Genomic DNA, 17,313 nt, shown 5'->3' with positions numbered 1-17,313 from the left:
TTCTAAGCCTATTCTAACAACCCTGTGAAGGAAAGATGGTTATACTTACCTATGTTGAGGACACTCCAGTCTAGTCCAGTCACATGATCAGCTTGCAGCAGTGGCTTCAGTGCCGAGGAGGGACAGCTCACAATAGATACCCCATAGTAAGTCTTTGGATGACATCATTAACCAGGCTCTGCAGCCATCATCAGGGGTCTCTCTTCACTTAAGCCGTCCTTGGGGAGATCATGTGATTGGACCAAAGCACCTTCAGAATAGGTAAGTATAGACTTCTCTCCTTTACAGGGTAGTTAGAATAGGTTTACAATGGGGGTGGGAGTGGGTATAGCTATAAATAAGATTTAAATGGAATGCAACTTCTAATCTATTTTGCAAATATACTGTAGATCCCAACAGAAGCTTACCGCACTGTCCCTGTGTATTGTGTCCAAAAAGACGATATGGTAGTTTGATGGAGAAGGCCATGCCGTTGTATGTGATATTAGCCTCCAATTCTGGAATTTCGACCACATAATTGATTCCAGATTTATACACAGTCACTCCATACTTTTTATAGGGGGTTGCTACAATTTCATTGTTTACAGTAACCTAGATAAACAGGACAAAAGAAGAAATGTATAAAGTTTTTTTATTATTAGAGTTGGCAGTAGTAGCTGCATAGAACTTTATGATCTAGTGTCCTAAGGAAGAAACCCATTTTGAAAACTGAGAAACAGAGGGACTGCCAGCCAGGGATTTCACACAAAGGAACAATACAAAGAGAACAGGATACTTTTTATATACGTACATGGTACGGCAGGCACAGTTTACATATTCTTTAAGCCTTGACAATAAAACCTGGAAGGTGATTGGTTAGTATGCACAGCTGCATCATATTCTGTATGCACCAATTTTAGTAAATCTCCCCCAGTAAGTATCCCCTCATTAACATGAAATATAGAAACCAACCTTCTACATTTTGAACCATTTGTTAGGACAGACAGTGTTCAAATCTAGTTTACAACTTACAATGAGATCTGCATGCAGAGTACAGATAGAAGTAACATTGGTAAACAACTAATTATGGTAAACATTAACTTCTCACCCCTTTTGCATAAGAGAGAAAACATTCAGTTTTGGAGTTCTCAGTAAAAGCCAAGCGTTATTTTTCTTTTTTTTTTAGGTTATGCTATGTGAATGAGAATATGTATCAAATATAAAGTAGCTGTCATCCCAATGTGGTTGCAAAATCATTTTTTTCGTTTTGGTTAGAGTAAGGAATGGTAACCCTCCTGTTGTTCTTTTTATCTTTGGCCCTGGGGAAGATTTTCTTTCACTCCCTGTTCTGGAATAGAACAGAGAATGCGAAAAAATGTATTAAAAATGTAAATAGCCCTTCTGAGACTGTCACTGGAATCAGTGTCCCCATTGGAACATTTCCCTTCTCCTCCTGTACATTTGACAGCTGTAAAATGCTAGATATCTCATCACTTGACAATGGTCACCAGGAAGGTGAGGATGGCAAACTGACTAGCAAGGAAACTTGCAGTATTAAAAAAAAACTGCTAGATTCTAACACTTGCCCACTCAATTCAAAATTGAAAAACATTTTTTAAAAAGTTTACGCATTAGACTTACGGTACTCATGGAGAAGTAATGGTTAGTAAGCCTCACTTTTGCTTAGAAAAATCAGCAAGACTCAGATAGCAGCAACCCACCTCGAGCTAAGATTCCCAGCGCTCATGAAATGTTAACAGCATGTTAAGATTGCTTTAAGATTTACCAGTATTTTATTAAATAAAGGGGTTGAAAAAGAATCTGTTTGTCATTATGAAAAATTATTGTTTTTGCTGCCTTAATTTGGTTAATAAAAATAAAAAATACAGGTGCTTTGCATCACATATCAAATTATTATTAGTTTCCACTAATCTTAAATAGTAGGAATGCTGATTTTCAACCAACATAATTAATACGTATACATCCTACCTGTATGCTGACAGGCATCGGGGTCTTTAAACCAATGCGTATTGTCTGAGATTCATGACGGACAATGATGTCACGTGGGCAAGATACTCGGTCTCGCGCTGCACAGTCATAGTTATCGATGTATACTCCAAAATTATCAATGTTCTTTGTAATCTCTTCCACTAGAGTATAGGTGCAGTTACCTTGATAGCTATAGTAGGTGCCATCAAATGTAATATAATGGGGGTCACCCCAACCATTGCAAACACCTTCACAAAAGAGAATAAAAGTTTACAGTTAATTAAATAAAACACATTTTTGCTACTGTACATAGTAATACTTTTTTTTATTTTTTTATTTGATATTATAATCAATAAAATCACTTATTCAAGGTAGAGTTGGAAGATGTTATATTCTTTATTGAGTTGCAGACTGATTAAGGGCCAGAACTTGCATGCATTAAGGGCCAGAACTTGCATGCATTATATATGTATCCCCCTTTAGAGTGCTTGAAGAGTGGTACATATTTTTTGAGAACAGGTACATTTCCATGTTTGGCTGGCGGCCAAGCCTGGGTGTGTTTTTGTGATCTGGGTTGGGAGTGACCTAGAATAGAGCTGGGTGACTCACTGGTGGTGCCATTAGAACCTCATACTTCTTTCCAAAATCTGCTAGTGCTTTCTGGAAAGAGAGGTGGAGAGGGAAGGTGGAGTAACCTGGGATGTTCTGAGGAGCCCTGACCAATCCCCAATCTGTCAGGGCCTTTGAGGGAGCTCCCCAGTCTGGGGGAGTGACCTTGAACCTGGGCTCAGGTGCGGACGGGAACCTCTTACAACCCACAGAGGTGTCCTGACCAGGAGGTACAGGAGGAGCAAGAGAGGACAGGGGGAGAACACTGCTGGGAAAGTCTCCAGGAGATCCACTGAGGCAGCCAGGGGGGCAGGGGAGTGTTCACACAGTCGGGAGGACTTGAAGGTATGCCTGAGAAGACTGAGATGCAGCAGTCTGGGATGGGTGCAGAGTCAGTCTGGAGGATTGTGGTGGCATGGGCAGTGGAAAGGGGCAGCTGCAGCCAGGAGGGCTGGGACTGCCTGAAGAGGTGGTGCTGGGAGCAGTAGCCACAGGGACAGCTAGCACTGGAACTTTCTATTTGTGCTACACCATAGGGGCCCACTGTCCCTGTCTGCAAAGGGCATCTGTTTTAGGCCTGGCTGAGCCAGTTTTAGGCCTACAGTGCCAGCTAGTCCAGGAAATAGAAGCATGTGATGTGCTGGAGGAGTGATAGTCTGCAAGCATGAAGTGCAGGAGGAGAAGAGGAGAGTATATTTACAGAAGTGTATATAGTTTGTCCCTATATTGACTGTTGATTACCTCGGCATCTCATAAGTTCCCCATCTCTATCCAAGTTACATTTCCTCAATAAATCATAAACAACAAGTGCAAGGACTGCTTTCATGTCCCTGAGTGAGTGAAAAGTGTGTGCCTCTCTGGGTAGGGTAACAGACGGACCAGTACATTCAGCAGCCCCTACAACGGTACCACTGCATATATATTTGTATTAAGTAGACAAATGATGAAAAGTTACTGATATAATCCAAATGAAAAATACTTACAGTCACATTCCCAGTGCCAGCAACATAAGTCATCATCTGGTACAGCTATTGGTTCTAAACCATTGGCACATTGTATTTTAGGTGGGGGCTCACACTTCAGTTCAATGATCTCTACTGTGTTGTTTTCAAGACATCTTGCCATGGTGCAGTTACACAGCATCCAAGTTTCATTACGCTGGAAAAATGAAAGGGTTGTAAGTATTTGTGAAATATTCATCAAAAAACAATTCTTATATAATAATATCTAATATACCACTGTTCTGGATGACATTGGCATAATTTGTATATGTTTTGCAGCATCCATTAGATACAGGACAGGTAAAGTAGGAAAGTAGCCCAGGATCCACAGCCATAAAACACAATACAAGTCGATTTAATGAAGGAATCAAGGCTGCTGACTTTTCATACTGAATAATCATCTTTCAAAGTGAATCTTCACTGAGCTGAGTAAATAAGGTTGAGCTGTGCTCTCTTCAATCTCCCCCAGTGCCGGGACAAGGTCACCTAGAGCCCAGGATGAACATGGGAAACTGCACCCACCCCCCTCCCTTGAAGATGTATGAGCATTATGAGTCAGCAATCCCCCCCTCAAAAAAAAAAATGGGCACTAGCCTGCATGATTAACCCCTAACAAATCCCCCCCCCCCAGTAAAAAATCTTCCCACTCCATCCTTCAGATCCCCCCAGAATGAATATTGCATGCCGCCCTTGGGTGCTGGCATTGTGGGCTCCCTGGACAGGTAAGTTTCCATACATTAAAAGTCAGCAGCTACAGTATTTGTAGCTGCTTACTCCACTTTAATCACCCCTATGGATTTTACCATTTAAAATAATTGGTCAAAAGAAGAAGATGCCCTGGGATTTTGGGTTAACTTCAGAACGCGTTATACATTTAAAAACTTTCTGTACATTAAAGGGAAAAAATGACATTTAATGCTATACATATAAAGAAGTAAGAGTGTCATCCAAAAATAGGTGAGGAAAAGTTCTATTACTAGTGCAGCAATTGATAGTTTACATTTGTGTAACTGCTTTTTGTATGTTTACTGAAAATTTGGGGTACTATGTATAAAAAATTTGCTACATGAATCTAACAAGTATTTGCCCAGCCTTAAATTTTCCCTGTACTTTGTCTAGCATGATTATTTCCTATGGCCATAATCACCACCTAGTGGCTGTAATGTAGATTTAAGATTAGGCTAAGCCACTTGACTGAAGCCCAAGGACTGCTGTTTTCTTAAAAATTATACTGTTATACAGCATATTGTTATACCAGAATCATATTTTTTTGCTGTTCTGTTGAATAAAATGCTTATTTGTAAAGCCCAGCCAATGGACTTAAAGGGGCAGCAGTCACATGGCCCAGGCTATTTAAAAGTCACCCACTGCTGTTGGCGGATTCTAGCCACAGGATTGGATGAGAAAAGCAGTGAAAGGAGATCTGCGATAGGCTGCAGGCTCACCCAGACTGTAAGCCCCACCCACCACCTGACAGACGATGATGGAAGTGGAGAAAGCCTGAGCTGGACACAGGCTCCTGGGAGGAAGCAAGAGGAGAGAATCAGAGAAGCCCACAGTGCTGCAGTGCCTGATGCCTTCTTTGACAAGGAGCCTGGCTGGTTTTGAAACGTGAGCTGTGCAGAGGCACAATAGAGGTTCTGTGCTGCTGGATAGGTAGCTGTACTAAGCAAGGTTCTGTGTTGTGCTATCCAGAGGCTGCTGTGGGGACAAAGTAGAAGGTGGTGCTGATAAGGCTGCATGGAGGACTGTTGCTGCTGCTGGACAAGTACACGGTGTGCAGGGCTGCTGAGAGACTGCTACTACTGCTGGGCTGCCTGTGTGAGGATTCAGCTGATCCAAGAGACTGTAGCCTCTTCACCCATCTTGGTGAGAGACTATGGCTGATCTGGGCAGAGGCGATGCCTGTTACTGACCTTTGTAGAGAGGACCAATTGAATTTGCTGCTGGATCCTGGCTCGAGCAAATACCTTTTGCTGGCTATGTGGGACTGCGTGACTCAAAAATCTGCCACTGTGGTGGGAGCCCTCCTGACACTTTTTCAGTTGCCTGTTAAGATTATGTGGCCTTTTGTGAGGATTATAATTGACCCTTTTCCTTTGGAAACACTCACCCATTTAGGATTACAAAACAGTATTGAATGCTCCACCAAAGACTACAGGCCCCAATGCCAGCAGGACTACTGTTTAGCACTACTGCCAGCAGGGTGGGCTAGGACTCCGATTTTTCCTGGTTAGGCCTCTGGCTATCTATTTAGCAAGTGTATAAATATTGGGTTATTGGATTGTGTTACCATTATGCTGTAAAAATACTGCATTGTGGAAATGTAATTTAGTATTTTTTTAAATCTCAATTTCTTTCAGTCAGGGGGAGAGGACTTTAAAACATGGATGAGTCAAGCCTCTCTCAAGCCCTAGAGGAGTGGGGTATCCCTAGGTGCTGAGTAAGCAAAGAATTACCAACAGTCTGAGAGCACTTGCTGCAAAAAGGAGTTTACAGCCTTAAATGACATAAAGGGTCTCTACGCTGTATACTGGAGGGTCAAAAGTTTTCTGGAGGCACCTTTGCCATAGTGCCTGTTTAAGTGGAAGCCATCTACAGGGCCCTTCTCGACCCAGGTGCACAAGTGTCTCTGTTGTACACAGACTTTTATGACAAACAGCTTAAACCACTGTTTCTGCAGTATTAGAAGATCTAGAACTCTAGGGCATTGAACTCAAGTTGTTGCCCTATGACTGATCCTCAATCAAGAGATCATTCCAGACCAGTATGCCGCCCCATGCATAGAAGACATTCTGCAGTGTCTGTCTTGGGCAGAGTGGTTTAGCATTCTGAACTTGAGGTGTGAATACCACCAGAGGACCTAGAGAAAACAATCTTCACTAGCCTGCTGGCATTCTACAAGTACATCAGGAAGCATCAAGGACTATCTGGAGCTTGTATATCTAGATGATATTATTGCCTCTGGATGGGTACTTGAAGAGCACAAAGAACCATTTGAGAAACTGCTACAATTAATTCAGGAAGAGGAGACACGGTTCCTGAGATTTTTCTCCTACTACTGGAACTTTGTAGAGGGAATCAGTAAGGCAGTTCAATCCCTCAATGAACAACTGAGTAACGGAGAGGAGGAAGATGACTCAGAGTCACCAGACCAGGCCCATCAAGTCAAAGGGACTAAAAAGCTATGGGAATCAATAGAGGAAGAGTGATCAGGCTGGTTTTAATACACTTTCAAACAGCTAAAATGGAGCCTGACTCACACCAGTCTTGGCTTATACCGAAATAACACATATCATTCGCACAATTATCACAATCAAACCAGGGAGCAAGCTAGCATTGAAAGTGATAAGTGTCCAAATCAATGTGTACCGTTAACAAAATATGTTGTGCAGTGCTGCCCTTGGTCCTTACTGTTACAGATTAGCCCTATGAACTGCATGTGGATGCCAATAGAAATGGGCTTGGTGGAATGCTAACCAGGAACATGACAGACACCAGAGGCTGGTCATGTCATAGAGAAGAGCATTCCGAAAACTCAGTTTTCAGTAAGGTCCATTACAGGTCCACGCTAACTTAGGTTCAAGTAGTTGATATGAACAATCTGTTCTTCACTCCTGAATCCAAGGTTTTAGGCTGGGTTCACACTGTGTGCAGACATGGCTCTCAGCAGCGTACCTGTTCTCCATTTCAGGGAAGAATGAGGTCAGTTTTGTTTCCTGAATTCGGACCTGAAACAGAGCCAAAGACGCACAGGACCATTGGGCAATGTGCTCTGCAGCCGATGTGTGAACTAGCTCCATTGAGAGCCAGTCACAATCTTCTGTCATGCGAATTGAATATGGGGAAACCCACGTCCAATTTGCATCAGTGTGAACCCAGCCTAACTAATTATTTAAGTACCCCATGAATTCTGTTAAAGATATCTCCTGATGCACAATGAAAATCACATTGTCTTTGTAACAAGAAAAGAATCTTGCTTGGCCTCTAAAATGGCTGGCATCTCTGTAGACATGGTACTCCTCCTATCAACCCATATAAAGGTTGTGATAGGTTTGGTGTAAACTTTTCACCCTTGGAAGTACCATATCTCTGAGGCTGGGTTCACACATCCTGCGGCCGTGGGTCACAGCAGGGGGTCAGGTGTGTCTCTGTTCACTGTTTCAGTTGTGAATCAGGCCTGAATTTTTGCCTGAATTCGCATCTGAAATGGAGCCAAAGACACACAGGACCCTTTTCCAGTGCGCTCCATGGCCACCCCAGAGCTGTGTGAACCGGCTCTATTGAGAGCCAGTCACAGTCTCCTATCATGTGAATTTGATGTGGGGAAACGCAGACTCCAGGTGCAAAAATTGTCAAACAACAAAAAATTTGGCATTGTGTGACTGCTTCTAAGAAAAAAGTGATTCAAATCAGCTGAATATACCAGTTCAAAAGATGTTTTTAAACCTGTAATCCTAAACCATGAGGTATACAAAAATTCACCTTGATAATCATCAGCCCTCATGTCTGTATTATTAATAACAATAGCTAGATAAACCCTAGGAAAACGTAGAATCCCACATTTTTTGAGATTCTGTTTCCCATGGGGTGTACCTATACTCAACTTTTTTAGCTAATGCAACTAGATCTTGTTTCAATGAAATATTACCATTTACTCAACCCTGTCCTGTATAGGGTAGAATCACGATTGAATTTATATACAGTATAATGGATTTAATGGACCCTAACTTTGGGTAGATGCTATTTTTGTGTTACATCTAGCTATTACTATCTAATGTGCTAATATCATGTAATAAATATAAATCATGAAAATCCAACTCATAGGAATTAGATTCATGAGTGATATTCATTCTAGTATCAGACACATCATGCCCGTACCAAGTACTGGGAAAGTTCTGCTCCGTGTATTTGCAGGAGAAATTAGTAATATTCACTAGTACAAAAAAACAGATCAAAATAGCAAGTAGATGCAAAAACATGTAAAGAGCAGACTCATCTTGTGAAGTGGAAATATAATCTGAATGATTTATAGCATAACTGCTTCTCCTTGCATTAATAGGAAATCCTGATATTTCCTGTTGCATTTTTTCCTTCTCCTAAATTGCCTACTGGGCCAATTCACTTCTCTCTCTCTCTCTCTCTCTGGTGTATCTCTCTGGTGCTCAGATACAGTTCCACTATCAATGGAAAATAAAAAAATACCCCTCTTGAAGTGGGCAGCCCTATACAAGGAAGAATAATATTTGTAAAGACAGACAATAATCGGCTCACCTACCTGCTCATGGCAGTCAAGCTAGACACTACAGGGTATCGGGGGGTAGCAGCTCTATCAGAATTTCTCTTCAGTCTGAAATACCATCCAGGACTGGGAAACAGAGATGCTGACACCCTGAAGTCCCCACGGCATTGAGGACTCCACAGATGAACAGACTCAGCTGTAGCCTGAAGGCATCCAAGCCCCATGTCAGGAGATTAAGCTTCAAGTCAGTGGAGTGACCGGGGTCAAAGACAGTGGTTCACTGCTGCAGGTGTCCCAAAGATCCACTGTAACTTAACTCAAGCACAAGATGGAGACCTGTCTACTATCACTAAGAAAAACTTGAGGAAGGACCAAGAAGCAGGGCCCATCTGTAATTTGTCTTTGAAAGATTTAGAAAGATATTGCCCAGAGAACTGCTGACAAACGCTGATAAAGTGTGGGTTTGGTTACAATTGCATGACAGCATGACACAAAGAGATAGTTCCTTCACAAAAAGCATATAATTACAGTATTGAGAGCCTTTGCGTGATAAACATGGTCATCTGGAACCAGAAAGGACTGGTAAAGCTGGTTAAAGGTGGTTCTACTTGCCATGCATGAGAGCTGAAGTCGAAAACTACTATCATTCCTGTTTATGTTATATACAGAGGACAGCTCTGCCCCCACAGAGCTGTCCCAATAGGCTACCCCCAAAGTCAAGATCCCATAAACTACTCCAGAACTCTTAAGCCTGAAGCTCCAGAGTTCGTGCTTCAGGCAAGAGAAGAAGAGGGGAACTCAGCTGAGCCAATTGGATAGGTGGAAGAACTCTCCCCACCAACCCTTGGGCCTAAAAAGGAACATTCTACACCAGAGGCATCTAAATCCACCAACAAAAGGCCAAGAGATTGGCAACCGGGTAACAGCTTGGAAGAAGTCATCACCACAGAGAAAAGACTTTCTGATGCCCAGTGAAAGACATCCCCAGCCCATTTCCCGACACGCTTTGGTGGGAGTACCCCCTGCCTACTCCTTTTGTAAGATGTTATAAAATAAGTTTATCGTAAAAAACAGAATGTTTAATTGTTGAATTCGTTTTTTTTACTTATTGCTATGTACACGGTGGCTGTCTTCGGGTAAATATCTCCTAAACCATATAGGTTTAGGAGATATTTCTTGGACCTACAGGTAAGCCTTAATCTAGGTTTATCTGTAGGTCAAAGTTGGTTGTAAGGGTTTACAACCACTTTAAGTGGTGGCAGTTGCACATCCTGAGCTTTTTAGAGGCTCTTGACACTTTCATAAAGGCCCTTTTTTAAGTCTCAAGGTGTTTTGGTAGATTTTAGGGCAGGTCTTCCCTGAAGCAGAACAGAAGAACACGAACAATACAGCTATAACACTTGTCATTGTCATATATTTATCGAGTGGTATAATGAGGAATAATAAATAACACAGATACACAACCATAGAAGATTTAAAATACATTTTATATAGCATTTGTTTTAATGTATATAAAGTGAAAAGATTACTCACCTCCCGATGAGGTTCAAATGGGCAGCCAGGAGGTGGTGTTGTGGTAGTGGTTGTAGTAGTGGTTTTTGGTGTTGTTGTGGTGGGTGTTGTAGTAGTTGTGGTAGTAGTTGTAGTGGTTGTTGGTGTTGTTGTGGATTCTGTTGTAGTAGGGGGTTTTGTTGTTGTGGATCCAGTTGGGGTTGTGGTGGGTGTTGTTGTAGTAGTTGTAGTAGTGGTTGTTGGTGGTGTTGTGGATTCTGTTGTAGTAGTGGTTGTTGGTAGTGTTGTGGATTCTGTTGTAGTAGTGGTTGGTGGTGTTGTGGTAGTAGTTGTGGTAGTGGTTGTTGGTGGTGTTGTGGATGTTGTTGTAGTAGGGGTTTCTGTTGTTGTGGATCCAGTTGTGGTTGTGGTGGGTGTTGTAGTAGCTGTGGTAGTACTTGTAGTAGTGGTTGTTGGTGGTGTTGTGGATTCTGTTGTAGTAGTGGTTGTTGGTGGTGTTGTGGATTCTGTTGTAGTAGTGGTTGGTGGTGTTGTGGTAGTAGTTGTAGTAGTGGTTGGTGGTGTTGTGGTAGTAGTTGTAGTACTGGTTGTTGGTGGTGTTGTTGTAGTAGGGGTTTCTGTTGTTGTGGATCCAGTTGTGGTTGTGGTGGGTGTTGTAGTAGCTGTGGTAGTACTTGTAGTAGTGGTTGTTGGTGGTGTTGTGGATTCTGTTGTAGTAGTGGTTGTTGGTGGTGTTGTGGATTCTGTTGTAGTAGTGGTTGGTGGTGTTGTGGTAGTAGTTGTAGTAGTGGTTGGTGGTGTTGTGGTAGTAGTTGTAGTACTGGTTGTTGGTGGTGTTGTTGTAGTAGGGGTTTCTGTTGTTGTGGATCCAGTTGTGGTTGTGGTGGGTGTTGTAGTAGCTGTGGTAGTACTTGTAGTAGTGGTTGTTGGTGGTGTTGTGGATTCTGTTGTAGTAGTGGTTGTTGGTGGTGTTGTGGATTCTGTTGTAGTAGTGGTTGGTGGTGTTGTGGTAGTAGTTGTAGTAGTGGTTGGTGGTGGTGTTGTGGATGTTGTAGTAGTGGTTGTTGGTGGTGTTGTGGATCCAGTTGTGGTTGTGGTGGGTGTTGTAGTAGCTGTGGTAGTACTTGTAGTAGTGGTTGTTGGTGGTGTTGTGGATTCTGTTGTAGTAGTGGTTGGTGGTGTTGTGGTAGTAGTTGTAGTAGTGGTTGTTGGTGGTGTTGTGGATGTTGTTGTAGTGGGGGTTTCTGTTGTTGTGGATCCAGTTGTGGTTGTGGTGGGTGTTGTAGTAGCTGTGGTAGTACTTGTAGTAGTGGTTGTTGGTGGTGTTGTGGATTCTGTTGTAGTAGTGGTTGTTGGTGGTGTTGTGGACTCTGTTGTAGTAGTGGTTGGTGGTGTTGTGGTAGTAGTTGTAGTAGTGGTTGGTGGTGTTGTGGTAGTAGTTGTAGTAGTGGTTGGTGGTGTTGTGGTAGTAGTTGTAGTACTGGTTGTTGGTGGTGTTGTTGTAGTAGGGGTTTCTGTTGTTGTGGATCCAGTTGTGGTTGTGGTGGGTGTTGTAGTAGCTGTGGTAGTACTTGTAGTAGTGGTTGTTGGTGGTGTTGTGGATTCTGTTGTAGTAGTGGTTGTTGGTGGTGTTGTGGATTCTGTTGTAGTAGTGGTTGGTGGTGTTGTGGTAGTAGTTGTAGTAGTGGTTGTTGGTGGTGTTGTGGTAGTAGTTGTAGTAGTGGTTGTTGGTGGTGTTGTGGATGTTGTTGTAGTAGGGGTTTCTGTTGTTGTGGATCCAGTTGTGGTTGTGGTGGGTGTTGTAGTACCTGTGGTAGTACTTGTAGTAGTGGTTGTTGGTGGTGTTGTGGATTCTGTTGTAGTAGTGGTTGTTGGTGGTGTTGTGGATTCTGTTGTAGTAGTGGTTGGTGGTGTTGTGGTAGTAGTTGTAGTAGTGGTTGTTGGTGGTGTTGTGGATGTTGTTGTAGTAGGGGTTTCTGTTGTTGTAGATCCAGTTGTGGTTGTGGTGGGTGTTGTAGTAGCTGTGGTAGTACTTGTAGTAGTGGTTGTTGGTGGTGTTGTGGATTCTGTTGTAGTAGTGGTTGGTGGTGTTGTGGTAGTAGTTGTAGTAGTGGTTGTTGGTGGTGTTGTGGATGTTGTTGTAGTAGGGGTTTCTGTTGTTGTAGATCCAGTTGTGGTTGTGGTGGGTGTTGTAGTAGCTGTGGTAGTACTTGTAGTAGTGGTTGTTGGTGGTGTTGTGGATTCTGTTGTAGTAGTGGTTGGTGGTGTTGTGGTAGTAGTTGTAGTAGTGGTTGTTGGTGGTGTTGTGGATGTTGTTGTAGTAGGGGTTTCTGTTGTTGTAGATCCAGTTGTGGTTGTGGTGGGTGTTGTAGTAGCTGTGGTAGTACTTGTAGTAGTGGTTGTTGGTGGTGTTGTGGATTCTGTTGTAGTAGTGGTTGGTGGTGTTGTGGTAGTACTTGTAGTAGTGGTTGTTGGTGGTGTTGTGGTAGTAGTGGTTGTTGGTGGTGTTGTGGATGTTGTTGTAGTAGGGGTTTCTGTTGTTGTGGATCCAGTTGTGGTTGTGGTGGGTGTTGTAGTAGCTGTGGTAGTACTTGTAGTAGTGGTTGTTGGTGGTGTTGTGGTAGTAGTTGTAGTAGTGGTTGTTGGTGGTGTTGTGGATGTTGTTGTAGTAGGGGTTTCTGTTGTTGTGGATCCAGTTGTGGTTGTGGTGGGTGTTGTAGTAGCTGTGGTAGTACTTGTAGTAGTGGTTGTTGGTGGTGTTGTGGTAGTACTTGTAGTAGTGGTTGTTGGTGGTGTTGTGGTAGTAGTTGTAGTAGTGGTTGTTGGTGGTGTTGTGGATGTTGTTGTAGTAGGGGTTTCTGTTGTTGTGGATCCAGTTGTGGTTGTGGTGGGTGTTGTAGTAGCTGTGGTAGTACTTGTAGTAGTGGTTGTTGGTGGTGTTGTGGATTCTGTTGTAGTAGTGGTTGGTGGTATTGTGGTAGTAATTGTAGTAGTGGTTCTTGGCGGTGTTGTGGATTCTGTTGTAGTAGGGGGTTCTGTTGTGGTTGTAGTAGTTGTGGTAGTAGTTGTTGGTGTTGTGGATTGTGTTGTAGTAGGGGTTTCTGTTGTTGTTGTGGATTTATTTGTGGTTGTGGTTACAGAAGTTGTAGTCGTTGTAGGAGCTGTAAGAAATCAAAAGATAAGTTAGTGAAACACACTCTGATTCGTGATGTTTCCAGTAATAGGTACATTTTGTGTTCAAGGAACGTGGAACTGTGTGTGTAAACAAACAAATCTACATCCTCAGGGGAGAGGAGACAGATTGTGTGTTCCTGGTATATAGGAACACCGATTGCTCTCCTCCCCCAGTCAGTCCCATCCCCCCACAGTTAGAACACACAGTGAGGGAACACATTTAACCCCTTGACCAACACCTAGTGTTCCCTGCTATTTATACAGTAATCAGTGGCTATTTTTAGCAATGTCAATGGTTTCAAAAAAGTGTTAAAAGTGCTCGATCTGTCCGCTGCAATGTCGCAGTCCTGAAAAAAAATGCAGATCGTCGCCATTACTAGTAAAAAAATAGTAATAATAATCAAAAACCTATTTTATAGGCGCTATAACTTTTCTGCAAACCAATCAATATACACTTATTGTGGGTTTTTTTCATCAAAAATTTGTAGAATACATATCGGCCTAAACTGAGGATTTTTTTTTTTTTGATTGGGATAATTATTATAGCAAAAATAAAAAATATTGTGTTTTTTTTTTATTGTTTTTTGGTTTATAGCGCAAAAAATAAAAACCACAGAGATTATCAAATACCACCAAAAGAAAGCTCTATTTGTGGAAAAAAAGGACATCAATTTTGTCTGAGTACAATGTCGCACGACCACGCAATTGTCAATTAAAGCGACACAGTGCCGTATTGCAAAAATGGCCCAGTTAAGGTAGGGGGTAAATTCTTCCAGGGCTGAAGTGGTTAATTTGCATCTACTGTACTTTATTATTAAAAAAGGATATCTCAGAAAATATTATTTCTAATTAAAACAATGGAATGGGCCTAAATGTAATTTTTATTGCTTTCTATTTTTCCAGGAGGAGAAATCTCCACAACAGGGACACAGATGGCAATAAAAACATGACAGAAGTTCTAACCCTTTCCTACTCTAAACAACAGTAAAAAAATGCAGCTGGAAATGGTGTATAAAAGCTCCACTCAAGGCTTTGTTCTCCCCCTTAATTAACCCCTTTTCACTTTTGTTCCCCCACCAGCTGCATGTTATGCTTCTTTTTGTTTTTATACTTACCTTATTAGAAGTCTTCAGGCAAGAATTGCTGCAGGGTCCAATTCATCTTTGCCTTTTTTTTATGTGTGAAGGTCTCTTATTAACATCTATACTAGGAATCCCTGAACGTTTATTTACGATCAGAATGAAGTAGTTGGGTGCTGTCATTTGCAGGCAATTTAAAGTGGTTGTAAACGCTTGTGTGTGACTTCTACCTATAGTTAGGCCTAGAATAAGGCTTAACTATAGGTAGTGGAAATATCTCCTAAACGTGCGCCATTTAGGAGATATTTCACTTGTAGCATGCTGATGTCATCATCGGCGCATGCGATGTGAAGAAACAGACCTCTGTGCCATTTCTTCCCCAGTGTGTGTCGTGATTGACAGCTTCCGCGCGCATGCGTGGGAGCGACGTCACGTGGCTCTGGCCAGTCACAGAGCCGGCTCCGAAAGGAAGAGGGGCGAAGATGGAAACGGACTGCACAGGGCATAGCGCAGGCTTCGTTTGCAGGTAAGTGTCACATGATGGGCTAGTAGGCAATTTATACTAACCCATTATGCTTTTAATTTGCAGACTATGCAGCGAGCAAAAAAGGAAACAAAACTCACAATTGTTTACTTCCACGTTAAGCTACATTATTTTTTTCAGATGTCACTTTTAATGCAATAGGATGCATACAATGTACAGATGCACTACTTTACAGGTAGGATAAGGGCACCCCCCAGGCATGTTATTTGCATTCTCATTTTTGCCCTTAAAGCATTAGTGAAATGTCTGCTCCCCAAACAGATTTTATTTTAAATGTTTTGATTTAATACATGTTCCCCAGGGCAGTGCCCATGCCATTTGTTTGGCAACCACTTGCCTATTGGCCTAGATCATGGGTCTCCCAACTTTCAAAGACAAAGGGCCAGTTTACTGTACTTCATACTTTAGGGGGGTCAGACTTTGGCCAGTTGGAGTAAACAATGCCATAGACTTGTGGTCAGTAGAAGTAAAACAAAGTAAATTAAATCATTGGTGTCAGTGGGAAGAATAGTGCCCATCAATGGTGTCAGTGGGAGGAATAGTGCCCATTACTGGTGTCAGTGGGAGGAATAGTGCCCATCACTGGTGTCAGTGGGTGAATTATTTCAGCATTATTGGTGTCAGTGGGTGAATTAGTTCCACATCTATGGTGTCAGTGGGAGGAACAGTCCCTTGTCTTTGGTGTCAGTGGAAGGGATAGTGCCTTGTATCAGTGGAATGAATGGTGCCATGAAGGGCCAGGTAAAGGCAAGCAAAAGGCCACATTCGTGCCCTCAGGCCACAGTTTGGAAAACGTTTTTTAAAATTTGTCTCCAAATGACTTGAATGGGGTTTGTGTTTGACACCATAAAGTTGTTAATGTTCTGTAATTCTGCCTCCAGCTTAAACCTAGATATGTTTCACTCATCTCTAGTGGGGGGGGGGGGGGGGGGGGTTAATAAAAGTTGCCTGTAAAAGCAGACAGTGTATTCTCTTATCTCTGGTGGACAGTATGTCCGACTACCCTTCCACTCCAGCAAAGCAGCCTCCAGAATTGTCTTAATTTTCAGATGTGTCACCCCCTATGTCACTATAGGACTTAGCAGTGACATAGGGATTGGAGGATGGGACCAATGCTCGCAGCCATGGGGACACAGGCATTTGTCGCTCCCAAAAATGACCCTGACAGAAACTGCAACTCTGGTAACACATGCAGACATTTTGTTTGTACTTATTTTCCCTTGACAACCGGTCCTTTTCAGTACATAGAGACAGAAATAGGATGAAATGTAATAAAGTGTTGTGTTACCTGTTGAAGTAGACTTAGTAGATGTAGTAGTTACTTTAATTGTAGTAGTTTCTGAGGTAACAGGTGTTGTTTCCTCAGGTTCCTCTGTGGTACATGTTGTGGTGCTTGGTGTAATTGTAGTAGTAGTGATAGAAGTTACTTTGCTTGTAGTTGGAATGGATGTGTACGCTTTTGACACAATGAGTTATTTACAACCCAGTTCAAAAATACAGAACACACAGTTAGTATGTATATTTATATAATGCATGTATATATTCATATTATGTATATGTACTGTATGTATATTATTATATATATTATGTATATGTACTGTATGTATATTATTATTTATATTATGTATATGGTTGAGAACATAGTTGCTGCATATTATGTACGTTATTCAAAACAGGCAATGTGTTGCTTTTTTTTTTTTTTTTGTAGGTGTTTAGGGAGGGATTTACCGAAAGTGGGGACTATACACCAGACTAGTAAGCCTCAGTCAGGACCTATACAATTTAATGTGAAATATAAACTTAGGTGCCAATACATCTACAAATCCATATTATGTGTCCCTAATATTTTTGTAGGCAAAAAAATACTTTTATTCAAAAGCTGATCATTTCCAGGAGGTTTGCAATGTACAAAATGTGAAACTATTGGAGTGTCCACCGTGGAAATGATTTAAAAAAAAAAACCTAAATGACCATTCATAGTTACCTGTATGACTTTAACAACAGGATATATGATCGGTTGATGTGGATTATGGTTTTTTATCTTTAGCACTTAAAGGCTAAAGGCTTTAGGGTGTAACATCATACCCCACTCACTCCATTCACCACTTCCACTGTGACAGCAGGCAGGGGATCTGCTCCCCGCACCCGCTGTCTCACTTTAAAAATGGTGCAGCTGTGCGAGGC

The 17,313-nt window shown here is 42.0% G+C and overlaps 1 protein-coding gene across 5 annotated transcripts in view; it reads right to left on the bottom strand.

Moving 5' to 3' along the window:
• Window positions 1–17,313, bottom strand: part of LOC143935909 (uncharacterized) — a 113,646-nt gene that overhangs the window by 25,897 nt on the left and 70,436 nt on the right. For all 5 annotated transcript variants that reach the window (XM_077460096.1, XM_077460122.1, XM_077460132.1 and 2 more), the window contains 4 exons: window positions 10,354–13,493; window positions 3,561–3,735; window positions 1,969–2,216; window positions 408–591 (listed from right to left, as the gene is read on the bottom strand). In XM_077460096.1, the coding sequence (XP_077316222.1) occupies window positions 408–591; window positions 1,969–2,216; window positions 3,561–3,735; window positions 10,354–13,493 (3,747 nt within the window). The remainder of the gene's footprint in view (window positions 1–407; window positions 592–1,968; window positions 2,217–3,560; window positions 3,736–10,353; window positions 13,494–17,313) is intronic.

The sequence above is a fragment of the Lithobates pipiens genome, unplaced genomic scaffold, assembly GCF_037356315.1.
Source record: "Lithobates pipiens isolate NorthernLeopardFrog02 unplaced genomic scaffold, aLitPip1_a1.2 Scaffold_10, whole genome shotgun sequence".
Taxonomy (NCBI): Eukaryota; Metazoa; Chordata; class Amphibia; order Anura; family Ranidae; genus Lithobates; species Lithobates pipiens.
Note: the sequence above shows the minus strand (reverse complement) of the source record. Positions and strands in the feature narration are given on the sequence as shown.